This window comes from Hippocampus bargibanti, linkage group LG18, assembly GCF_051943395.1.
Source record: "Hippocampus bargibanti isolate YZ-2025 linkage group LG18, ASM5194339v1, whole genome shotgun sequence".
Taxonomy (NCBI): Eukaryota; Metazoa; Chordata; class Actinopteri; order Syngnathiformes; family Syngnathidae; genus Hippocampus; species Hippocampus bargibanti.
The window spans coordinates 9,461,833-9,489,629 of NC_142751.1; the positions used below are offsets into that span (position 1 = coordinate 9,461,833).

General features: G+C 39.4%; 1 protein-coding gene across 2 annotated transcripts; it reads left to right on the top strand.

Annotated features, from left to right (window-relative positions):
- The first annotated feature begins 1,438 nt into the window (after window positions 1-1,438).
- Window positions 1,439-27,480, top strand: cabp1b (calcium binding protein 1b). Of its 2 annotated transcripts, none has more exons than XM_089021272.1 (7): window positions 1,439-2,513; window positions 19,716-19,746; window positions 19,827-19,970; window positions 21,076-21,185; window positions 21,895-21,969; window positions 22,128-22,200; window positions 23,754-27,480. In XM_089021272.1, exons 1-7 carry the CDS (start codon window positions 1,980-1,982, stop codon window positions 23,777-23,779), a joined length of 993 nt encoding a protein of 330 aa, XP_088877398.1. In that variant the 5' UTR covers window positions 1,439-1,979; the 3' UTR covers window positions 23,780-27,480. The 2 variants fall into 2 exon arrangements, with proteins under 2 accessions (XP_088877398.1, XP_088877399.1); XM_089021273.1 differs by lacking the exon at window positions 1,439-2,513 and adding an exon at window positions 16,048-16,224.
- Window positions 27,481-27,797: the final 317 nt, after the last annotated feature.

Genomic DNA, 27,797 nt, shown 5'->3' on the forward strand with positions numbered 1-27,797 from the left:
ATTCGGGAATGTTACTCTATGTCATATTTTCAATTCCAGAATAAATTTGTGAATGGCAGTGAATGAGTTCATGGCATAATCCCATAAACCCGTGGAACGGTACAAAAGAATTATTTCTTTCTTTCTGTTTTATTTATTAAATGACTTGAGCAGTCTTTTATTTTGAAATGTTTTCTTATTTTTGAAATGACCGGATTATCCTCTCTATTACGTCTCCTTATTTTGCGCTAAAATTTCCTAAATTTAACCCAGCTAGCAAAAGTTCCATATGAGTCTGCAGTGGATTCACATTTGTTATTATTATTTACCCCCCCCTGACGTTCTTTACATCTAATCGCAATTAATTTCAATAAATTTCAAGGAGCCATTTTGTGTGTCACATTAGATTTTTTTTATTTTAATTTCAGCTATTTTAAGCATGTGTTTTGGTTAATTTGAAACATGCATATCCAAATTGAATTGACATTTAAAATTGAATATTCACCTAACTTCACTTTTTTAACACTAACTTTTTTTCTAACAGTTGAACAGAAGTAATTGTTCTTTTTTTGATTGTTGCCATTTTTAGAAAATGGTGGACCCCATTCAGTTCGTTAAAATACTTCTATACTAATTTGCAGTTCCTAAATAAGCCTCTAGATGGCAGCACGTAGCACACACAGGTAGCAGAGCTACTACCTAATATTAATACATTCTACATGCGAGCCAGACGTTATTGATTTTATGACTGAGATTGCGGGCAGAATGCAAATTGACAATGGGCCGCATTTGGCCCCCGCACCAGACTTTGGGTAGCAGTATTATGTGCAATAATGGCATTTGAGCATTTGACCTCCGTTGACTTTACCAGACTGTTTCTTTCTCCATTTGAAATGCATTACTTGGCGTTTACTGAAGTTTCAGTTCTTGTTTGTCGTATGAGCTGCTTTAGTGGATAATATTTTCTTTGAGGAGCCATGTTGAGCTTCGGGCCCTGTGGGTCGGCCACTTTGCCTGTTTTCCATCTCTCCTAGCGACAACACCTGATTCAAATGATTAGCTCATCAGTCGGCTCTCCAACGATCAATTATTTGAATCAGGTGTGTTACTCTGGGGCGAGCTGAAAAACTGGCAAGACGGCAGCCATTGATGACCGATTTTGGACATTATTATTATTATTATTAATAATAAGAATAATACATTTTATTTCTAAGCACCTTTCAAAACTCTCAAGGACACTTTATACAGTCACAGCATAAGTTTTTCTGTGGGCGAGCAGCGGTAGCAACACGCTAGCTCATAGATAACTAGCTAGTTAGCTATATAGCTAATAGATAGCTAGACAGCTAGATAGCTAATATATAGCAAATAGTTAACAAATAGATAGCTAGTTAGATAGCTTGAGAATAACATTTTATCTTAACTTTATTGTGAATGAATACTTTTCCACTGTTTTTTGTGCGGCTTTGTTATTGACCTGGAAAATCTGCCTTGAAAAAAAATAGACATTTTCCTCAGAATTTATATGTATTAGACAAGCAAATGACTGGATTCATTTTTTTAAATATGTATTTTTTGTACACCAAATGTACCTAATAATGGGGCCGTTCAGTTTGTTTTCATTTTACAAAAGTGGGAAGCGCCGAAATCATAAATTTATTATCCATCGAGCAGGATTAGACGCCTGATAGCATCCTCCCAGAGAGAACTGCAGTGGATTCTTCTTTTCATTCTTGTGGCAAATTACGCGCGTTATAATCCGCGGATACGTGGGTCCCCTTCAGTGAACTGGCAGCGTGGACGCAGCGCGTGCGCGCATTGAAACTTGCAGTCGGTGTAAAGGGAACAGTTCCCCCCTCGCAAATGTCGCGGCAGGTGGCAGCGGCCACAGACCTCCTCCCGACCACCGCCGCCACGCCCGTGGACGTGGATTCCAGCTTCCGGTTGACGTACCCCACGCACCTGCACTTTGATCCGCAAAAAGTGGGACGCGAGCGACCATGAGCTCCGCTTTACCGAAAAGCGAATCCGCTACGTCCCTGCTGAGGTCCGCCGGGCTCCAGCGTAGATCCACGCAGTCCGACCACGGCCCGCACGGCTGCCGCGGCGGGCACCGGAACCAGCGCGGGCAACGAGGAGCCGACGCCGGCCGGTCAGAAGAGGCGAGCGCCAGGAGACCCCTGTGCCGCCCCGGTCACGCGGAGAAAGCCTCGGAGGACGTGAAACGCAAAACGCGCGTCAAATCCGGAAGCTCCAAGCAGTCCGCCGGCCACGGGGCACTCGGACGGGACGCCAAGGGGTCCTTGAGTGCGCCCGAGGAAAAACGGGACGACGCAGACTTCTTCTTCGAGACCGACAAGGGGACGCTGAGCGGCTCAGCCTCCAGCCTGAGCTCGGACGCCGCTTTCGCCACCGCCGCCGGTCGTGGCCCCGTTGCGAGGCGACCCGCTTCCGGCCGAAGGTCCAAGAGGCTCAGCACCGTTTCAGACTACGACGCGAGCCTGCACCCCATCGTCAAGTCTGTCTTTGGACACGTAAGTTAACACACACACACCGCACTTTTTACGACCTTTTTTTAGAATTTGGCCTTGAATCAATCAAAAAACAATCGAAAGTGAGCATCACAGACCATTAATGGTTCCAAGGTTCAACGCTAAATACTTCATCCTCCATTTTTTCTGCCTGCCAGATACATGGCGGTTTTATATTTTTAATAATGGTGGTCTTCTTGTGGGGGGGGGGGTAGTATGTCTTGTCTCAACGTTTTCTTTGCTTCTTGATATTTTTCGGTTATGCTGACTGATTCGTCCCAAAACAAACATGCATTTTATCTCACTTCAAAGCTGAAAATGCCCATTGGTGCCAATGTGAGTGGAGATTTGTCTATTTGTGCCCTACGATTGACTGGCGACCATGCAGTCCAGGATATTAAATCTCTCACCACATGACTTAAAATGTCTTGGATGACAGTTTTTTTAATGAACTACAAAAAAAATGCATGATAGAGAAGGAGCAAATTGCGACAAGAGAAGAAATTGGCTACATGTGAATATTTCAAAGCTCATCTCTTCAATGCAGTTGCGCGACAGAGACTCTCCATGCTTTACTTTGTCGTTGTCAATCATCAAATTAGTCTATGTTGAATGGACTCCATTGATTGGGATGGCTTGGAGATGTTGCAAAAGCGTTTTTTGAGGGGGTTGGTGATGTTATGCAGTTTTGATATAGGATGTTCCAGCTGTGACATTGCGGTATTGTAAATTGGTCCGTTTAACAGTTACAACCATCCAGTATTCACATGAAAATAACAACAAGTATCCTTCATTCAGATCTGCACTAAAATAAAACGGCTCCGTCCTTGTAAAAGTTTTTGACAACCTCTTATTTGATGTCCATACTCTATTTCCATTTGCTGTGATGGGCCAAAAATCACCCCGCAATATGATACATGATACTGAATGAACACAGACGGTATACAAAATGGCTAAACTGTATTTCCGTTAGATTATCTGTCATCAAAAATTATATTAAAAAAAAAGAACTGTTGCGTTCCATCCCTCGTGACCAGTTTGAAGTCCTTCAAATGGTCAGAGGGTAGCCTGGTCCGAAAATATCCATGAGAGAAAGTGTCGGACCAAAACAGTACAAAGGTGCATTGGGGAAAGTGAGGAAATTAGCAAGGGAGCAACATTTAAAGAAACATCTCCCAAAACAGCTGGGCGGAAGAGTAAAGGAAAGGAAGAAGTAGAAAAACAAAATAAAGGAACTGCTGTAAAGGCAGCCACTCTTGCGGCGCCATCTTGAAGTGAAAGCAACAAAAAAAGTAAATAACTAAAAATGTGACAACACAAAAGACACAGTCATTCGATCTTAAGCACTCTCTGCACCCTCTTTGTTGCATGAAGCGGTTCTAGATGAAAGAGGAGTGGATCAGGGACATCATGGTGGAATGTGCAAGTCTGCTACAAGCTAAGTTTTGAAAGCAAACAGGAAGCTGTAGCATCCAGTGACGAAAAGACATTATCACATATTTCCTGCCACACGTAAATCCGCTTCAATTCCAAGCTGCGGCAGTTCCACATCCGCTTTGGCGCTCTGCGCTGACGCTCCTTTCTTTGAATCGCAGGCTCCACAAGCCATGCATCCAACAGCTGACTGTCTAACAGCACCGACTTTCCCCATGAAGGACATTTTCAAATGACCAACTAAAATGAAATTGTTTTTGCCAAAGCGGATGAATAACTTGAATCAGAGTGAATGCATTGTTTTATTCTCTCAAACATTCAAACCTATCTGACAAACTAAGCCACCACTGCGATGCCCTTGCCGTCTGAATCCTCTCCAATATCGCCCCATTTTCTTTCACTACGTCGCCTTCCACGCTGACAATAATTAGAAGGAAAAAAAATCTGGAGAGGAGACAATTACCTTGGCGCACACTAATGTGATCTCCCAAAATAACTCTTCTCTCTCACTCAATCCGGGCCAGAGCTTCAATCAGTCTCGGAGGTTAGAAATAAGGGATGCTCTTGTCACACATTTATAACCCAATTGATGGGTCAAAAAAGGCACCTATGACCACTTGGGTCATTTTAATACACAGGTGTTAAAGTCGAGGCCTGAGGGCCACATCTGGCCCTCCACGTCATTTTATTCGGCCCACAAAAGCAAATCAAACTAGTGACATTTCATAATGCTTGCTAAAGTCTGTACTAAAATTTCAAATTGGCCCATGTAAACCACAAAAAGTCACAATTTTTTACTTCAAATTTAAAAACTAGTTATTCATTAATTTTTGTGTGCTTTATATGTAATATGTGGAGGGGATAAAACATTCTAATGGCTTCCCCAAATTCATAACAGCCCCTAAAATGAAGGCTATCAAGGTAATCCACTAATTTGATGCAATAATTTAGTTGTTTTGAATAATTATGTGGGAAATATCACCCGACGCAAACAAGCAAGGAACTGGGTTCTGGAAATTGTACGATTTTGTCATCATAGTAAAGCCATGCAGTAGTTCTAGCACAGCAACCCAAAATGTTGCGATATTGGACCAAAAAACCAATTGTGTCTGGAGCCACAAAAAAATTAAAAGCCTTATATACGCCTTATAATTAAGACACTGCATGCTGTATGTATCTATAGTGGCTAAATAGCCTACTATCAATGACTAAATTAACTACAAATACAGTGATACCTCGGTTTACGAACCCCTTGCGTTACAAACTTTTCGGTTTACGAACGTTACATTTATGAAAATTTTACCTTGGCATACAAACTTTACCTTGGCATACGAACTTTTTCATACACGGAGCGGCCTCAATGAGTGATGTGTCGTTCGCGAACGAGCCCGTTCTTCTAACAACAAAATGGCAGCCGACGGTTTTTGTCCTCTATTTCCCGCCACCAGTCTTCGGTTAAAGCCACGTGATTGGTCAAGAATGCAGCAGTGAGGGAAGGTGGTTTAAACATTAAAGAGACAGGCAGATGACAATGAGAGTTTCAACTTTGATAGTTCAAAGGCAGAGTGTAGACTGCAAGGTTAAAATATCCCATCAATCAGGCTCCACAAACAACCCGCACAAGCCTTCTGTACACTTGATGCAAAAAGCTATCAACCCAGCTAAACAGAAGATGATTGATGAGGAACTAGAAAGCACATACAAGGGATCATTCCTCAAGATGGTGAAAGAAGGTTACGTTCCTCATCACGTGTTCAATGCTGATGAAACCGGCCACTCCATTCCATCAAGCCATCGACCATCACAAAGGTAAATAAAACCACTTTATTATACAATACAGTTTATTTCTTTATATATATAATACCATCGCACATTTATTATACATAAAGTAAGGTATATTTTGCGTAGTTTTAAGACTTAGAAAATAAGAAAGTAGAAAATTATGTTTTATGGGGACCTGGGAACGGATTATTCTCATTTTAGTGGTTCCCTATGGGACATTAATTTTTGGGATACACACCTTTTGCCTCTTTTTGGGAACCAATTAGGTCCGTAAGCCAAGGTATCAGTGTAGCTCTGAAATAACCCCGTTTATTTATTTTACTTTCTGCTATTTAATGAAAGCATGTTGTAAATTATCAAATTGTTTGGGGCAACGAAAGGTCATTCACAGTCTGAAAAATAATACTTCATATTTTCATTTCTACCCCCCCAAAAAAACAAAAAAACGTGATAACAACTCAATTCATTGACATGCCGCGAAGTACACACGCTACCCTTGATTCTGGATTGCCAAGCAACAAGAGTGAAAAAGACAAAATTGCACACACGCACACGCACGTGCACACAAATAGACATGCAGATCTTAAAGTGGACCCGACAGGCCGATGCAGCACAACAAACTTTCTTTTTTATAAAATAATTTCTTATATAACAGGAAGATCTGCATACATACGAGGCCAACAGAGCTGCCAGTGGAGCAGGCTAAAAATAGAACATCAAAACCTGAATTTGAAAGACTGGAGGCGTCGCACTTTTTTTTTTGGTTTTGTTTGTGTTCTCTGCACTGAAAAGGAACAAAAAAGGAACCTTTCATAAGGCGCTCAATCAAATGCTTGCAAAATTTCAACTTTGGATATAAATGCATTTTCTCCATATATCCATATATCATCATCATACATCATTCTAAATATGCATCAAAAATACAATTTATTCTTTTAGGTATTTTCAGCACAGGGGAAAAAGGTTTTGATCAACTACTTGAACGCAATTCCCCTTCAATTCGCTTGGGTATATATATAGGTATGAATAAAGCCACTTAGTTGATGACGTATATCACATTTACACAATGCACATTCATGCCTTCCCTTGATATCGTGGATTATTTCCAAATATTCTAATGTTGCAGAACCGGAAGTGCATTTGGGAACCAAAAATTGAGTTCTAATGTCCTGACTCCAAGACAATAAGGAAACGAAACAAAAGTGACAAAAACGAAAATGTACGACTCGTCGTCGTCTCTCGTAGTAGTAGTAGTAGTAGTAGTAGTAGTAGTAGTTGTTGTAGCATTACTACTGCTTGTACTACAGCTGTACTACTGCCGGTACCACGACTACCACATGTGGGAATACCAAAGTGATTGTGGGAGCAGTTTTCATGTTGGCCGGCAGAGGGCGCTGGTTGCGTTTGTACTTATACTGTATGTCTGCCATGTAACCGCCATACACGAATCCAATGTGCAGGGAAGTTATAGAAGAACCAAAAAAAGGGTTGTGGGGCGTGGGGATACCGAAGAGACACAAATCTATGACCTTGTTGAGTTTTGATGATCCGTGTGAACAAAAAAAAAAAAAAAACCTCACTTGCTCAGTCGTGACGACGCTGACTGCATAAAGGGGGAAAAATTGCCTCCTCACTTGGCTGGAACGTTGCTGTCATTCATGGCGACTCACCCTGTCACCCGTTGAACCCATTAACTTACTTATTTACTTGTTTTTTTTAGTTATTCCTTGATTTAATCGTTTGTTTATTCATTTTTTTGTTTATGTTTATTTGTTATTTTTACAAATCTGTCTCCTTCCGCCACATTTGCTCTTGACCTTGACGAATTCTTACCGAGGCCCTCAGCCGAGTCCTCATTTGTCTGCTTCGAGTGCCACTGGTGCTTCGATGGCTCCCCCAGCTGGCACATGAAAGAATTACAGTGTTAAACATAAATATTTACGTTGAAGTCATTACAAATCATCGAATAGAATCAACTTTCATCTATTTGAAAAACCGATCCTGTGACCTTGAGAGTTTCGAAAGGCGCTTCGAAACATGTATTATTATGATTATAATTTGTCTTTCTGGTGGTATTTAGAAAACGTTTTATTTTTTTTTTTGTTTTTAGGTGGGATTAGTATTTTTAGTACGGATTAGTATATTAGATACGCCGAATGATGATTTCTTTATTTATTTTTGCATGCGTGGGCATGCTGCAGGGAAAGAGACAAGCCTCAGCACAGCGAGCGCAGCATATGCCTCGTGTATGTCTTGAGTGTGAGCTGCTATTTTTAGAGCCTTGTGGATATTTTGGTCTCACTCAACACGCTAAAAAAAAACCACTTGGCGTAAATCCTCAATTTTTTTTTTTTTTTTTTTTTTTTGGCATATGAGGATTAAGCTATGAAATGGATGCGCCCAAGTGCACATCATTCGAAATGATGCTTTATATATGGGGATGGGAAGGCATAGAATGAGATGCATGAGGACAATGGCGGGTCATATGCATGTCATCTGAAGTCATTATTAACTATCTATTAGCTAGCTAGCTGCCACGTGTGGCTGCCGCTGCTCACCCATTGCAAAACTTATCCTTTGACTGTAAAGTGACCTTAAGAGTTTTGAAAGGCGCTTATGAATGACATGTATTATTATTATTATTATTATTATTATTATTGTTGTTATTATTATATTTAGTATTGTAATTTACAGTTTATTTTTTTTTAAACTAAAACAGGTGGCAGAGGGGTTGACTGGCCAAGAAACTCCCTAAATTCCCAATAAAAACAACGGTCCTGTGGTTGAAATTGTCCTTCTGAGGTACTGCTTGTAATAAGCATTGATAAATTGGAGGCGTGTATATAATAATAATAATAATAATAATACATTTCATTTATAAGTGCCTTTCAAAACTCTCAAGGTCACTTTACCGTCACAGAATAAGCTTTTTTTCTGTGTGTGAGCAGCGACAGCCATACGTGACAGCGTTCACTCAACCCGGAAGTAACTCAAATGGATAGAAAGCTATGTAGCTAGCTAATAGATTGCTATCTAGCTGGAAAGATAGCTAATATAAAGCCAGCTAGCTAGCTAATAGATAGCCAGCTAACTGGATGGATAGATGGATATATATATATATATACACACACACACACACACACACACGCAGTCCTGCTTGACTTGATGGGAGCTGACGGCTCGTGTGTGTGTGACGTCCAATGTGTTCTGAAGTTCACAATGAGCCTGCGGTGTGAGGCTGCGTGAATCATCCAGTGAGCAACACACACACACAAGCCCAATTGTATATGTTTTTGTCAGTCAGGTGATAGTAGAAAATATATTATATTATTATAGTATTGTACAAAACATGCAGTGATGATATAATTAAAAGATTTGAACCGTATATGCATAATGACTTCCTACCTTCAGTGGCTCCTGACAGTGTAGCGTTAGCTACTTTCAGTGTGCTTGCCTTGCCCGCTAGCAAATTATTGAAAAACATTTTCGACAGTGAGTCAGGGACATGCAGTATTATGAGACGGAGATTATTTTGCATATTGTCTGTCAACATATATTGCTGTACCACAAGTTTTCAATTATCTGTTGCTTTAAAGATTTGAACAGCATCAATGCTATAGTTTCGCTAGCCCGTCAATGGTGTTTTGTAACGGTTTTAGTAAGGATCACAGAAGTTGGCGTCATTGATTTGTTTTTGTAAGGAACTTCAAATTATATACAGGCCATATTTGGTCCCTGGACCTCCAATTGGACACCGGTGCTTTAGCTTTTTAACTCATTCACTGCCAGACAATGTGCAAAAATATTTATTCATTTTTTTTGTTGTTGTTTTGACTTCAAGAGAGCAGCGACAGTGGCTGCCTTCCCAGTAGCTCCTGTATTTTGTTTTTCTACTTCATTATTTCCTTTCCTCTTCCTTTCATAACTTTGCTGCTGTGTGACTTCAGGATAGAGTGAACACTGTTGCGTATGGCTGCCGCTGCTCACCCACACAAAAAAAATCCCATGACTGTAAAGTGTCCTTGAGAGTTTTGAAAGGCGCTTAGAGATTACTTTTATTTTATTTTATTTTATTTTATTTTATTTTATTTTATTATGAACCCATGGAAGCAGTTTTTAATTTTATTAGATTAGCCTTTCTTAGACTGGTAGTGGAGAAATGTACATTTTCACAGCAGCAAAGTGATGTAAGTATGAGGAAAGGAAGAAGTAGAAAAACAAAATACATCCATCTTGAAGTCAAAAATAAAATTAACAAATAATAATACATTTAATTTCTAGGCGCCTTTCAAAACTCAAGGACATTTTACTAACACCGTGTGTTTTCGTGTTTGCAGCTGCCGAGTGCCCATTTTGTGCGCCATGTTTTTGGTCTCAATCCAAGCCCTTCAAGCCTAAAATGACTTTGTGGATAAATGCGGGTGTGCATATGGATGGACGGATGGATGCTGGGGCTATAAAGTGGGGAAAAGAAGCAGGAGAGTGGTTTATTTTTAGATCTACAGCCTCACATGAGTGTGTATGTCTATTACTGTATGTGTGTAAGGGGTGCTTGTGTGTTTTTGGATTAGCTACTGCGGCGTCTTGCTCTGGGGAAGGTAATATGCTTTTCCAAAAGAACCTCTTGAGTGGAATTGCATAGATTTGGAAAGCATGGAAGAATGAGAGAGAGGGGAGGGGGTCAGGGGTGGTGTTAGAGAGAGAGAGTGAAAGTGAGCGAGCAAAAAGGGGGAAGGAGAGCAAGTGGAGGGGGTGGGATGCAAAGACGCATCGGACAGAGGACGGAATGATTAAGCCATCTTTTCCACTCCCGCCGCTCCAAAGCGCCTCGTTCATCCCCTTGTTCTTCCGAGCCGTCGTTTGTTCTCCTTTGTCTGAGTTGCAACCCTACCCCCACACCACCGTGGTCCCTCTTCTCCTCCCCATGCAGACCCCCCCTACCTCCCACTTCCCAATTCTCATCCTTTTTTTTTCTCTCCCAATGTCCTTTCCTGTCAGTCAATGAGCCAGTGAAACCTCATTGCCCCTTTTTCCCGATCACTCGCCATCCCAATGAACGCCGGGAAACGCACGCGGACGCACATGCGCGCCCCATCGTCACACATGCTTAGGGGAAAAACATAAGGCGCATAAAACTGCCGCGTTTGGGCTTTTTTCAATTTTATTTTTCTTTGCAATGGGCAATTCTGTAAAGTCACTCAAAATATCCACCAAGAAGGTAAGCTTTGTTTTCTTGGCTGTGGTTCTCTGCATGTTTGTGGCCAAACTCCCTTCCAGGCGACCCGACTGGACTTGCACTGACTGGACTTTGTGTTACTTGGACTTCCTCATCCATGTCGTGATTGCTTGGAACAAAATAGTTGTGGGCTGTACTTGGTGTTAGCATGCCAGTCAAGTTTTCGTGAAGAGTAGGTCGGTGAGTGCCTCATCAGGCCTATCGGCGGGTCATGTCAATAGTTTGACTATATTTGAGTTCACTGTGACGTCCGACATGATTCATTCCAGACTTTTTGTAAGGGTACCTGTTTTAAAGGACAACCGACATCACTTTTTTGTTTCCAAACTGACATCAGAAAAACGTTTTACAGCATCTAAAATACCCAAAACACGCAGTATGATATTTTTATTTAAATGCAAAACACCAATAAAAATGACTTAAAGTGTCCAAAATCTGCAAAAAAAATTAGCTGCGAATTCGGCATTTTCAGAAAGTCCCGCCCCCAGTTCGTGACGTCACGCCAAGACGTCTTGCATTGCTGGAGAATCCAAACAATGGCTTCGGATTCGGAGAATATGCTTTCTTGTTACACATCCAGTTATGAATATGATTCAAATAGTTCTGAAGAGGAAAGCATACATGTTTGCAATCGATTAAAGAATTTATTCCGTGTTATTTTGAGGCATCAGACTGCAATGTAGCGTCCCAGAAAAGAGGCAGAAAATGGCAACCTCTTGTAGACATGACAGTGTATTGCGTTTCCACAGGCTGATAAATTCCTTATATGGAGCTTGGGCGCCCTCTTCTGGCGCAACACGAGGTTTTCAGACCAAACAAGCATTGACGTGATGGAAGGACTGCTACAATGTGTCCTTTTTTCGGTCAGGGGCGTTCCTTCAGTGACGTCACGTACGGACTCGTCACCAACTAAAAAACAAGACTTCCGGAATATTCAGCGCGAGTCTTAAAACGTAAAATCTAGCTATATGCGGTGGAATCTGTAAAATACGCTCAGTAGAAGTCATTTGAAGCCATTTTACAAATTATGGACACAATTTGTCCGGAGACGTCGGTTGTCCTTTAAACGACCATGAGAAACACTGTTTTTTTGTTGTTGTTGTTTTTTTTGGAGGGGCAGTGGTTAAGGCTAATAACAAGTGTCACCCACCACCACCATGTTATTTTGTGGGTCAAATCGGCCCTTTTATCAGTGAAATCAGGTAATTGTATCAAAATTGTATCTCAATTATATCTCAATCATACAGGATTGGTCCATCAATGAAAATGTTTCTTCAGCCGTCATCTGTACTGATTTGAAGGTGTCGGACGTTTCGCTCCTCATCCGAAAAGCTTCGTCAGAGAACAAAAGTTGTGCTGGTAGCTCTGGCCCTATATATATATCCCTAATGGACAGAACCCTGCTTTGATAGGTCACTGCTCTAAGGTTGGGGCAAGCAGTATACTTGATAGAAATTATGTAAATCCAAATACAGTGATACCTCTGTTTTCGATCATAATCTATTTCAGAAACCTGTTCGAAAACCGATTTGTTCAAAAACCGAAACAGCACTTTCCATTAAAATCAATGTAAAAAAATCTTCATCCGTTCAAAGTCTAGAAAACAACTTTTTAACTATTTCATCGCATAAACCGGATAAAAACTTAATAATAGAGCAGGTCATGTGTAAAATTCCATAAAAACAAACTTATTTTCACCAATTTTTAACATCAACATTAATATATGTACATAAAAATCTATCTTTCTGCCATGGGGCGTGTTTGCACCTATCCCAGCTGTCTTTGGGCAAACACAGGGCGCACTAACTTTTCAAACCATCCTCTGCTTGCTTTAAAATCATACTATTCGGGAGATCTTAACCAAATATGTCTGCATTTTTGCAAAAATAAAACATCAACAATATTAATGCGTCCGTCAAGAAGTGACGTATAAGGAAGCGGAGGGTAGTCGAGTGATGCATTCAGATGCACTCGGTTTGTTTGAGAACCAAATTTTGGTTGTATACCGGGGCATAAAAAATATGACATTTTTGGTGGAAAACCGAATGGGATGAGAACCGAGACGTTGAAAAACCGAGGTTTGACTGTACGGCAGTCTTATGCACATTGGCATTTCTTTCAGACTGTCTGAAACAATCAAGAAGTACCTGTTTTTGCTCATGCTATCTACGAAAAAAGAAGCTAACATTTTATCCTCACGTTAGCATTATTATTTTAGTGTTTTTCTGCATGATATTTTGTAATTGGATTTGTATCGGATGGCCAACTTGCAATCTGGCAACCACGACAAAAATCTGTGCAGACTCTTTTCTTCATATCGATAGCTACTGTTTAGCAAAAAAATAATTATTAACTCATTCACTGCCATTCACTAATCTATTCGGGAATTGAAAATATGATGTAGAGCGCCATTCCCAAATTTTTCGGGGTTTTGTTTTTTTCATGCTTGGGTGCCAATAAAGCGCTGCCCACTGCCTCTGACAATGTTTTTGTTCTTTTCCACAAGGAGGCAGCATTTCCTTTTTTTCCGCGCTTTGTTCCCGCTTCAGCTGTTGTTAAAGCGTTATAAAAACCAATATGTATGTATTGCATTGTATTTTGGACAGTCACCCTCATTTCAGGCTCATATAACGCCAGACCAATATAATTTAAGAATGAACTATTTTAACTATTCTGTGGGTCCTGGAATTCAAGTGACAATGACAAAAACCCTAGCAATGGAATTGACACATTGTCTGGCAGTGAATGAGTGAAAAAGCTAAAGCAGTGGTGTTCAACCGGAGGTCCCGGGGCCAAATGTGGCCCGTATATAATTTGAAGTGGCCACGAAAACAAGTCAAAGATGACACTTTTTGTGATGCTTCGTAATTTTTTTTTTCATGCACAGAAAATAAACAACCAAAGTCCTTGTTACAGTTACTCAAACAAGAATTTAATACATATTTTAACATTAACGGCATATTTTGCCTACTAGGTGAAACTTGACTAGAAACAGCTGCACATTTTTTATATTAAAAAAAAAAATACAGTTGCAGCCATCCGACTTGACTTCTTGCTCGACTTTGGCCTTTTTCTCCTGACATTTTTTTTCTTTCCACATGTTATGTAACTGCCCGCGCGTGGCTCACTCGTAATTTTCTGGCACGATGTATCCTCGGCAAACAGCCCCCCTTTGTGCCATGCATCACTTGCTCGGATTAGCCAGTGGGCATCGAACCCCTCGTGCTCTCTTACTGCAGAAACGCACAAAGTAGCTGCATTTGTGTTGACGTGGTAGCAGAAGGAGCGTCCGTCGTCGTTGTTTTAAAGTGTTCTTCGGGGTAATTATCTGTGACAGTCGCATGATCTGAAGATGTGATCGGAATGTCATATTGTATTTTTGGTATTTTTATTTATTCTTTTTTTAATGGTGGCGGCTTGTTTGGATTGGCCGCTAATGAGCATGCGGCTGGTTTTAATTAACCTGTAGCTGCGCCTGTAATTGGTACGACTCGTTCGCCCTCGGGTTGAAGCCCCCTTAATTGGTGATTAGCATGAAATGGCTGGCTGCCCATTCAATTTATCTTCTGGACCAGCCACGAAAATGTGGTTCAGGTGTGTCTTTAAAGGACAACCGACACCATTTTTTTTGTTTCCTAACTGACATCAGAAAAACGTTTTATAGCATCTAAAATACCCAAAACACACAGGCTGATATTTTTAGTCAAATGCAAAACACCAATAAAAATGACTTAAAGTGTCCCAAAACTACTTCAAAATGACCCAGGAAATTGCGAGTTTTAGAAGGTCCCGCCCCCTTGTTCGTGATGTCACTATTGGTGACACACTGCCTTGCTCCACAATCAAAACAATGGTTTCAGATTCGGAGAATATGCTTTCTTGTTACTCATCCAGTTATGAATATGATTCAAATAGTTCTGAAGAGGAAAGCATACATGTCACCTCCGTTTCCACAGGCTGATAAATTCCTTATATGGAGCTTGGACGCCCTCTTCTGGCGGCTTTTGGGTGCACCACGAGGTCCCCAGACCAAATACGTACAGCAAAATACATTGACGTGATGGAAGGACCGCAACAATGTGTCTTTTTTTTTCGGTCAGGGGCGTTCCTTTAGTGACGTCACATACGGACTCGTCACCAACTCAAAAGCAAGACTTTCTGAATATTCAGCGCGAGTCTTAAAACGTAAAATCTAGCTATATGCGGTGGAATCTTTGTAAAATACGCTCAGTAGAAGTCATTTGAAGCCATTTTACAAATTATGGACACAACTTGTCCGGAGACGTCGGTTGTCCTTTAAGGTCAAGGTCGACACACTGATTGTTGTTGGCGGTGGATGTAAACGTCTGGAAGTGAAAACAAAGCGTTGCAAGTATGAATTTAAAACAAAATAGGACCTCCTCCAATGTTTACAACCTTTCCTGTCAATCTTATGGCGACATAATGCTGCAAAGGAAACGAGAAGAAAGTGTTTGTCGCCCTTGTAAGGGACGATAGGAAGTCAAAAGCACATCCAACAGTCTTAACTCATTCACTGCCATTCACAAATTTATTCGGGAATTGAAAATATAACGTCATCAACGAATTTGTCCAGGTTTTGATTTTTCGTGCTTGGGTGCCAATAAAGCGCTGACCATGGCCTCTGGCAATGTTTTTTCCTTTCCAAAAGGGGGTACAATTTCCATTTTTTCCATGTTGTTCCCTCTATATAAACCAACATTTGCCCACATTTCAAGCTCATCTAACTCCATATAACCCATATAATGTTGGAATTAAGTCTTTTTTTCTGATGAAAGAAGAGAATCTAAGGTTTCTTACGCTGCCTTGAATCTTTATGTAGTCCTAAAAGTCAATCTTCTGTGGGCCCTGGAATTTGAGTTAAAATGACAAAAACCCTGGCACTGCATTGGCCACATTTTTGCACGTCTGGCAGTGAATGCCGGCATCTCTTCGCTGTTCCATCATGACCGACTCCAGATTGACGAATGACTGACGGACATTCTCTCAAACACCCCATCCGTCGACGCCACCTCACATCTTGATAAAACTACTATGCTCCTCACAATCCTCACCCTGGACCGATTCCGCTCCAGGACCAGAAGAACTACAAAGCCGTGCCGTCCTGTGTGGAGGGGGGCTCGGGTGGGGGCTATCTGGAGCCGCTAGTGGCCCTGGCCCAGAACGGCGCAAATATGCACAATGTGTTGGGTCCCGCTTGCATCTTTCTACGCAAGGGATTCGCCGAGAGCCGACAGGCTGTACGTAAGTCCTGAATATCACACGTGTATGCATGCTGAGAGACGAGGGGGTTTATTTACTATCAAAAAGAACCAGACAATAAATCTAGTATCATATTTTCAATATATTTTTGTTGCATCAGGTTGACATGAAATGTAAAAAAAACAGAAAATTGGACAATAAATACAGTGTAAGATTTTTCAATATTATTTTTGTTTCCTCAGGTAAACAAGAAATATAAAAAAGACAATTTGACAAAAACAAGCTGTCACTATATAGAGTGTAATACAGTAAAGTCTCGTTATATCGATATCGGATATATCGATAGTCCCGGTTATATCGATACTATTTCTATGCACGCACGGAGAAAATTACATGCAAACAGGGTCGGATATATCGATAGTCCCGGTTATATCGATATTTTTTCGGACTCCCTTGAATATCGATATCACGAGACTTTACTGTATTTTTAAGAAATATTCTTTGTTGCTTCAGGTTAACATAAAATGTATTTTTTGTGACAACCAGTCAATATATACGGTGTTATGTTGCCTCAGGTCAACATGAAATGTAAAAAGTGACAAAATATGTGCCTCTGGTTGACATGAAATGGGGAAAAAAAGACAATTGGACAAAAACAACTAGTATAGACAATGTAATGTTTGTAATATATCATTTTTGTTTGCCTCTGGTTAACATGAAATGTAAAAAAAAATAATAAATGTTTTTGTTTCCTCAGGTAAACAAATAAAAAAGGAAAAAGAAAAGAAAAAAAATGAACAAAAACAACCCGTCAATATATACAGTGGAATATTTTTAATAAATATTTTTTGTTGCCTTAGGTTAACATGAAATGTATTTTTTTGCGTGCCTCAGGTTAACATGAAAACGACAATTGGACGAAAACAACTAATTTAGACAGTGTAATATTTGTAATATATAATTTTTGTTCCCTCTGGTGAACATAAAATGTAAAAGAAACAATCAAAAAATGTTTTTGGTGCCTCAGGTTAACATGAAAGTGAGAAAAAAACGACAATTGAACAAAAAGAACCAGTCAATAAATACAGTGTAATATTTTCAATATATTTTATGTAATATTTTCAATGTATTGTTTTTGTTGCCTCAGGTTAATATGAAATGTAAAAAAAAATACTTTGGGGAGCAGGGAGGGAGGTGTGTCCTTATAACATCCATCCATCCATCCATTATTCTTCATTAGGGTCACGGGGGCTGGCGCCTATCTCAGCTGTCTTCGGGCACGAGGCGGGGGACACCCTGACAACAGTCACTCTCACACTCACACCTTGGGACAATTTGGAGTGGTCAATCTGCCTGCCATGCATGTTTTTGGAGTGTGGGAGGAAACCGGAGGACCCGGAGAAAACCCATGCGGGTCCGGGGAGAACATGCAAGGTCCACACAGGGAGGCCGGACCGGGACGCGAACCGACGACCTCTGCACTGTGAAGCCGGTGTGCTAACCACTCGACTACCGGGCCGCCCATCTTTATAACAGTACTTTAAAATTGAGATAAAATGTTTTTTTAACACAAGTGGCGTAGCAGCGATGACAAAAAAAAATGTCTCTTGCCTTTTCCAATTTCAAACATGGTGTGACATTGCTGCATTGGCACCGACGCTTCCATTTGTACGACGACGTCAAAGGGAAGAAATGCAACTTTGAGTTCACTCTCCAGCTTTGCGGCAGCGACATCACACGTCAAACTTCTTTTTTTCCGCACCGTTGTCTTAAACAAATATATCGGTCAAGAGAGGCGAGCGTGACTGCGCTGATGAGATGAGAGAAGGCCGTTCCTTTTTGGAAGCGGCCGTCGTCTCGCCGCACTCTCTTCGCCTTGCTTGTCACGAGTACACGTGTACCGTAGCACGCCGCAGGGTTGTCATGTTTAGTCACACGAGTTATGATGCACATTGGTTAAAAATGATCCGAAAACTTGAATCCAAATGAAAGAACAAATGCATTGGTCATACAAATGCATTTTCACTCATGGAGGCAGCACGCAAGTTCATGTCAACGTTATTATCATATATATATATATATATATATATATATATATATATATATATATATATATATATATATATATATATATATATATATATATATATATACACACCGCTTAGCTGAAGCTAACACTAATCTCTGTGTCTAACAAAATTCTACGCAGCTCTGCTTACCTTTTGGCTAGCGCATAAAAGTATGGTGTAAGGCACAGGTGTCAAAGTCAAGGCCCGCGGGCCAAATCCGGCCCGCCACATCATTTTTTTCGGCCCGGGAAAGCAAATCAAACTTGTTAAATTCCATGATGATTGCTAAAATCTGAGTCAAAATGTAATATTTTTGGATGTCAACCACAATAAAAGTCATTATTCTTGACTTCAGATTTGAAAACGAGTTATTCATTAATTTGCTGTGTGCTCTACATGTGATATTTGAAGGGATTTAAACATTCTAATGCGTTCCCCAAATTCATAACGGCCCTCAAGAGGAAACCATAACTACAATGTGGCCCGCGGCAAAAAATGACTTTGACACCCCCTGGTGTAAGGAATGTTGTATTTTCGGCATGACGGTGCCTCGGCTTGAATCATGTTCTAGATAGTGTGGTCACTTGAAAGTGACTTTGAATCTTCTGACAGCTTACCATTATACGTCATGAGGAGTGGTCTGTGTGGGTGAGGTTATGTATATTTGCTGAATTGTCGTGACATATTAATATAAATAACAATAATAATAATCCATTTCATTTCTAAGCGCCTTTCAAAACTCTCAAGATCGCAGGATCAGTTTTTCTGTGGGTGAGCAGCGGCATATTGACATTGTTCCCTTTGACATTCTGTTTCGACGGGTATACAGTGATACCTCATCTTACGAACCTAATTGGTTCCCCAAAAGTGTGTGTAAGGGGAAAAGTGTTTCTTCCAAACATTAATTTCCCATAGAAAACCATTAAAAATGAGAATAATCCGTTTCCAGGTCCCCATAAAACAATGTTCTACTAAATAAACCTTAAAATCACACAAAATATGCCTTATTTTATCTATAATAAATGTGCTATTGTATTGTAATTATAGAAATAAACTGTACTGTGTAATAAAGTCATTTTATTGACCTTTGTGTCGGTCATTGATGTAGTTGCCTCTTGATGCTATCCGAGTGAAGTTGCTGTGTTTTCTCGGCGATAATACCCTCACTCATACTGTCCCCTGCTAGCTGCTTTTCATTAATCCAAATCAACAGAAGTTTTTCAATCTCTTATATTGCGTGAGACCGTTCCTTAGACAACACAGGAACACCCATAGCAATGGTCGACTTAGCATACTGGTACTAGGACGCTAAGTCACACAAATGCACACCTCGTTTGTGTTTTTTGATGATTTCTCACGTCGCCACACTGCATTGGTAGGGGGAGGAGGGGAGCTGTGATCTGGCACAGTTTGTATAGTGACGGCAATGGCGGCCTTCTAATCCTCTCTTGTGATTCCTTCCAGGACAGAGAACTGCGACCAGAAGAAATGGATGGTAAGCAAGTGAGAAAAAAATAAAATAGCCGTCTTGTTTAAGTGGACTCATGTCATGATGAGCCTCCGATGTTCGCCCAGAGCTACGCGAGGCGTTCAAGGAGTTTGACAAGGACAAAGATGGCTTCATTGGCTGTAAGGATTTGGGCAACTGCATGAGGACGATGGGATACATGCCCACAGAGATGGAGCTGATTGAACTTAGCCAGCAGATCAATATGAATCGTAAGTGGACCCGTCAAATGTTGGATGTTGACAAAAGTTGAGGACCTTCCCCATTCTCCTTTCAAAAGATAGTTCAACGTATGCACTGCAATGAGGTGCATTTATTTATCCATCCATCCATCCTCCCATTTATCGATTCATTTATCCAGTAATTGATTTTTTTTTATCCATTTATTTATTAACCCATTCATTTATCTCTCTATTTATCCATTCATTTAGCTCTCTATATGTGTTTAATTATTTATCTATTTATTTCTTCATATGTGTATTCATTTATTTACCCATTGATTTATTTATTCATCTATTTAGCCATTCATTTATCTATCCATTCATTTATTTATGTATTTATCCATTTATTTATGTATTTATGTATTCATTTATTTAGATATATATATATATATATGTATCTATTTGTTTAATTATTCATCTATTTATCTATTTGTTTAATTATTTATCTATTTATTCATTTATTTAGCCATTAATTTATTCATTTATTTATCCATTAATTTATTTATCAATTCATTTATGTATCTATTTATCCATTCATTTATTTATCTATTTGTCAAATCATTTATTTATCTATCTTATCTATCTATCTATCTATCTATCTATCTATCTATCTATCTATCTATCTATCTATCTATCTATCTATCTATCTATCTATCTATCTATCTATCTATCTATCTATCACTTTATTTATTTATTTATTCATGTATTTATCTGTTTATTAATTTATTCATGTATTTATCTATTTATTTATTTATTCATTTGTTGATCTATTTATGTATTCATTTGTTTATCTATGTAGTTATTCAGCTATTTATTTAAATACTCATTTATTTATCTATATATTTATTCATTCTTTTTTTATTCATTCCATTCGTTCAGTACATGGGGAAAGTTGTTAAAATTGCACAACTGTCCATGTTTTTATGTTGTTGTTGTGTTTATTATTTTGCTTCGTGTTGACTATTATGTGTAGCGCTTTGTTACAGCTGCAGCTGTTGTGAATGTCCAATATAAATTAGCATGTATTGTATTGTATTCTATTCTATTCTATTCTATTCTATTCATTCCATTATTTATTTATTTTTGTCGTCAACAGTTGGCGGACATGTCGACTTTGAGGACTTTGTTGAACTCATGGGTCCCAAACTTCTGGCCGAGACGGCGGACATGATCGGCGTGAAAGAGCTGCGTGATGCATTCAAGGAGGTGGAGACATTCTATTTCAACTACCATTCATCGATACATCCATCCATCAATCATCTGTAGTGCTTGCTCTCACTTGGAATGGCGGGTGAGGTGGAGCCTAACACATCTTTCATAATTGTAACTTCAAAAATAATTTTCAAAAGCGCTATATAAATACAGCATCGCTGTCTTGTAGTGTATTGTATTGTATTGTATTGTATTCCCTTGAGCATAGCACCCCCTAGTGGATCCGTAATGCAACCACAGCCACTTTTGGAGCTTCTATGCGCCTAATAAGCGGTGCACCATAGACAGTACATGAACATAGTTTTAAAAGTGCATTATTTGAATCTGCTAGCCACTAGCATAAAATGCTATTAGGGATTATCATACCTGTCTCATACATCTGAGGTTTGGGGTTCAAGTCTGGGCTTTGTGTACATTCTTAAAACATGCTTCTGAGGTGAATCCTTGAGCGTAAACGCGAGTATGAATCATTGTTTCTACTTCTGCTCCTTGATTGGCTGAAAACCGGTTCAGGGTGTACTTTGCCTGTTGCGCTAATCAACCACAAAAGGCTCCGACCCACCTGCAGCCCAAATTAGAATAACCACTATACAAAATGGATGGAAGGAATCAAGTGTGGACTGTCAAGAGGATTCATTCCATTCTGTTAATTATCATTTTATTTTTATAAATAAATAAAATGAAGTAAACTTGTCTTCTTTAGTTTGACACCAATGGCGACGGTCAGATCAGCACAGCAGAACTCAGAGAAGCAATGAAAAAGCTTTTAGGACAACAGGTAACGACTATGTGCATGCAGACAGAGGCCACTTCAGTAGACACTTCAGCTATTTTTTTTTAATCCAGAATTTTAGAAACAGTTCCCAAAACCACAATCTTGATACACACCCTGACAGTATCAATCAAAACGAAGCATGCCTTTTTCACTTTTTTTAGGTAGGTCACAGAGATCTGGAGGACATTTTGCGAGACATTGACCTCAACGGAGACGGTCATGTGGATTTTGAAGGTATGAAACGATGACATTTCTTGATATAATATCTTAAAATGGTACATTTGGGGGTTGTTAACTGAATATAAAGACCCACTTTATAAATTTCATTTTGTATTGTAGGGCATAACTTTGTATAGCTGACTATCTGTTAGCTATCTATCCAGCTAGCTAGCTATCTATTAGCTGGCTGGCTTGTTAGCTGGCTATCTATTAGCTATCTAGCTAGCTATTTGCTATCTAATAGATAGCTATTAGCTATCTAGCTAGCTATTAGATATCTAATAGCTAGGTGGCTAGCTTTTTATTTGAGTTATTCCAGGTTGAGTGAACGCTGGCGCATGTGGCTGCCACTGCTCACCCACAGAAAATCTGATCCAGTGACTGTAGAGTGACCTTGAGAATTTTGAAAGGCGCTTAGAAATTAAATGTATTGTTATTATTTTGAATTTTTGGTGAATCTCTGTCTCTCTCTGTCTCCCTCTGTGTGTGTATATACTGTACACCCCTTCTTCCTCCTTTGCTCGAATTTAAAGCACACTTCGCATGTGGGGATAAACGTGCAAGTGTGTCTGTCAGATTATCTTCATGGGGGGATTATGTCACCTCAAAGATTAGCCTTCCCCCCAACAAACACACACACACACACACATGCACACTAACAGAGCAACAGACGAGTGCATATTAGCTGCGAGGGATCAGAATATCATCGAGCACTGCGTCATCTTTTTTTTTAATGGTAAATGCTACAGTGACGTGCGTGTTTCTAATTACTTAGTTGTTGTATACGTTGCGTCGAAATAGCCACATTCAATGTCAAATGTCAAAACCGAGACCTGAGCCCTGCTCATATGTTCAAAAATAAGAATAGTTAGAGTACATGAGATTAAAATATTTAAATAATAATAACAATCATCATCATAAGAATCACAATTGTTATATAATAATCGTGATTGGATAAGATTAGCCTTTATTAGTCTCGCAGTAGAGAAATTTACTTCACAGCAGCAAAGTGATGAAAGTAAGAGGAAAGGAAAGGAAGAAGTAGAAAAACTAAATACAGGAGGTGCTATAAAGGCAGCCACACTCGCAGCGCCATCTTGAAGTCAAAAGAAAAAACTAAATAACAAAATATGATGACAACACAAAGACAGTCATTCAATCTTTAGCTTTTTTTGCACACTCTTTGTTGTATGAAGCAGTTCGAGATGAAAGAAAAGAGGATCAAAGCATCCTTTTCACCAGTGAATCCGGGGCATCATGGTGGAATATGCACGTCTACTACAAGCTAAATGTTGAAAGCAAACACAAAGCTGTAGCATCCATTGACGAAAAGAGATTGTCTCATATCTCCTGTCCAACGTAAATCCGCTTCAATTCCAAGCCGCGACAGTTCCACATTTCTCTCTTCGTTGGATCCTCAAACCCGCGATGTATAATAATAATGAAAATAATCATAATAATAATGTAACAAATAAAAATATGCAAATCTGTGGGCGCAGAGGATGACTGTATACTAATTGCTGTGGCATTCAATTGAACCTAACACACGCTTTGTCTTAATTCGGCAGAATTTGTGCGGATGATGTCTCGATGACTTGAGGGTGGACTGCTGACCTTTTTGATGAGTGAAATAAAAAAAAATCGGATCAAGTCAGCCCTCAAACTGCAACGCTGGAGCCCAACGGCTAGCGAACACAGCAAGTCAAACCCTTTTTGGGTGTATTTTCCTTGTTTCTTTCAAACATTTCTTTGGACTATCAAGCTTTTTTTTATATTAAGGATTTTTTTTTCTCTGGTATGGTTGGTGCTAATGTGCTTGTTGAGTTGAGTAAATCTATCTAACAATACCATTTAATGTGTAGCGATTTAGACGATGTCATCCACTGAGACCAGATGAGTTTTGTGTGGACTTACTCAGCTGCTGGTAAAACAAAAATGGAGGTTTTCTCAGGGGTTATTTTGTAAACGTGCGATATGTTCATAGCAACGGTGAAATGCACCAGGAGATAATAAAGGAGAGGAATTTCATTTGTGAAAGTGATGTTCGAGGCTGAATGCTAAAGCACGGACACATAATGGCAATATGGATATCTGTGTGCGGTCTTGTCAAAATGTGTCATTATGTTTCGGTTGTACTGTATGTTCTCGTCTCCTACACCCCCGCGCCTGTAGATATGTTCCCAGTCATTGAGCTAAGTTTTTATGTAAAGTGAGACCTCAATTTACGAACTTAATTGGTTACCAGACAGAGTGTGTAAGGCGAAAAGTGTGTATCTCAAAAAAAAAATCCCATAGGAAACCATTAAAATGGGAATAATCCATTCCCGGGTTTCCATAAAATATACTTTTCAACTAAATAAGCCTTAAAACTACACACAACATAACTTATTCTATGTATAATAAATGTGCTATTGTATTGTAATGAAAGAAATACACTGCATTGTATCATAAAGTCACTTTATTTACATTTGTGATGGTCATTTATGGCTTGGAGGTCGAAGGTCAAAGGGAATTGCTGTTTGGAAAGAGAGGCGCATTACATGTGGACTGTAATTAAAGAAATAAACTGTGCTGTAAAATAAAGTTTTATTGACCTTTTTGATGGTCGTTGATGGCTTATGGAAGGAGAGTCACCTTCCATAAGGACTGTTGGTAACTTAACCTCTGATGCTGTTCGGTCGTGTGCTTACGCCGAAGATCACTCCGGCAGCCGTGGTGGGTGTGTATTATGAAAATAGTGCTTATTATAAGGTTTAATTTTCATAAATTTGACGTTTGTAAGACGAAAAGTTTGTAAGATAAGGTGTTTGTAAGTTGAGGTCTCACTGAATTTATTTTTCTGTAATGATATGTCATGTAACAAAAATCGAATTTTCTGCTTGTAATAATGTTATTTTTGGGTTAATTGTATGTCTTTTTCTGTGGGCATTAAGACCTCCTTGTTGAGGTATGCCTGAAGCAAGTTTTACCGTGCATAGAAAATATTTACACATCCTTGTTTGGGTTTTGGTCATATTTGTTTAAAAAAAAAGACAAATTATTTCAAAGCTTTTTTATGAACAGGGTGAAGGGAATCGTTAACTCATTCATTGCCAGACGTGCAAAAAATGGGTTCACTCCAGTGCCAGGGTTTGTCATTTTCACTCAAATCGTAGGACCCACAGAATATTGAGTTTTAGGACTACAGAAACATTCAATTTAGTGTAAGAAACCTCAGACTCTCTTTTTTTCATCAGAACAAAAAGTTAATTCCTAAGTTATATGGGTCTGGAGATATTTGAGCTTGAAATGGGGAGGGTTGTACAAAATACAACTACAATACAATTCATATTGATTTTATAGCAGCTGTAACAACAGCTGATGCTGGAACAAAGCACTAACCTGGCCAAAAGACAAATGCTGCCCCCTTGTGGAACATTGCCCGAGGTCTCACCAGTACTTTATCGACCCCCCCTATCCCTCCGTACAGAAAAACCAAAACCCAAACAAATTCCTAAATGGCGCTCCACGTCATATTTTCAATTTTTGAATACATTCGGGAATGGCAGTGAATGGGTTAATAGATTCAAAGAACTTTCTAGATACAAAACTTTCCAGTGTTTGCTGTGAAAAAAATGAAAAGCCTACTAGAACAGTGCTCTTGAGCTACATTTCTAGTTGTAAGGGGTGTGCACACTTTTGCAACCACATTGTTCTGATTGTTTATTTTAATTTCCCTCTATATTTTTTTTCTTTTGAAATTGAGTTCGACAAGATGTCCGTCCCATAAATGCTCGCACACATTTTGAAACGATTTACTGTATCTCTGCGCTTAAAAAGGGGTGTGTAGACTTTTCATCACTGTTGTACGTCGAGCAGATCTGAAGGGCATTTGAAACATTCCGTCTTGATTCTGAATATCATTGTGCATGATTATCCAGATTGTTTTGTTTTCATGAGATTTTTTTTTAAATGATGATTATCATTAGATTTTATAATGATCGTGTACTGTAACGTTGGTTGTGTTTTCTGCATTTCTGAATGCATTTCTATTAACTTTAAAGGACAACCGACACCATTTTTTTGTTTCGTAACTGACATCAGAAAAACGTTTTATAGCATCTAAAATACCCAAAACACGCAGGTTGATATTTTTAGTCAAATGCAAAACTACTTCAAAATGACACAGGAAATGGCGAGTTTCAGAATGTCCCGCCCCCTTGTTCGTGACGTCACGCCAGGACGTCTTTGCCTTGCTCTAGAATCAAAACAATGGTATCAGATTCAGAGAAGATGCTTTCTTGTTACTCATATATGATTCAAATAGTTCTGAAGAGGAAAGCATAAATGTTTGCAATCGATTAAAAAAGTCCTTCCGTATCAATTGGAGCAGTCAGGATTCCAATGTAGCGTCCCAGAAAATGCACAAGATGGCGCCCAAGCGCCGTTGGAAATGGGCTGATTTGTCTGCTGGGAATTTGTGTCAACTAGTATCAAATAGTAGTCTTGGTGCAACACACAACGATTCACCATCGCATTATTTAGGTGTTTTCATTCTAATTTCGCCATCAACACGAAGTTTTCAGAACAAACAAAGTAGCAAAATGCATTGTGTCGCTTTCTCGGTCAGGGGCGTTCCTGAGGTGACATCACGTCAGGCATCGTCATCAACTCGAAAACAAGACTTCCTGAATATTCAGGGCGAGTCTTATAACGTAAAATATAGCTATATGCCGTGGAATCTTTGTAAAATACACTCAGTAGAAGTCACTTGAAGTGATTTTACAAATTATGGACACAACTTGTCCGCAGGCGTCGGTTGTCCTTTAAGACCTTGAAATACAGAGAAAATCGTTGGCAAAATATCGGTCAGGAAAATCATTTCAAAATATACATTGTGTGTGTTCAATCTCTGCCAATCAGGGGCTCCGCCAGAAAAACTTAAAAACCCTATTTTCGAGGTTCACAGTCAATTTCGTCCATGTGTGTAATTTGGACAATTGCCCTCATACGTCAAATTGACCCCGTTTATAAAAACCTGTTATTGCAATTTAGTGTTTTATACATATCAATAAAGGAGCAGTACATGTTTCTTTATGCACAAAAGCCAAAGAAAGTGGACATAATCATTGGGTCATACACAAGGTATGCAGGTTATCTCATCAAATAAAAAAAAATAGAGATTGTTCGTCAACGTGCATGCTAAGCAGAGAATTAAAATTGAAAGGGAATCGTCATGACTTGTTATAACTACGTGAACTATGCATGTCTAAAGCAATTTGTAGCAGATTTTCCGGTTGAATAAAAGTTTTTATGACAAGTAACGCTTGACTCCTGTGACTTGTTCGTGTCTGGTGGATTTTGTCGTCTCAATTTGGTAAACAAATCACTGTTATTTGCTGAATTTTGATTACTTTTGAAATATTCACAAATCAAAGCACATCTGCATCTGCCCCCCCGCTCGCAGCTTCAAGGGCCGCTTTGTGAAGGCTTTCAGGAGGGAATATTATGCTTTGCTTGTGGGACTCCAGGGAGGGAAGAGAACATCTGTTCAGTATTTTGAAGACACGATATTGCGATAACAAACAAAGTACTTTGTTATTCAATGTCGCCTAAGTTAAGTCTGATGGTAG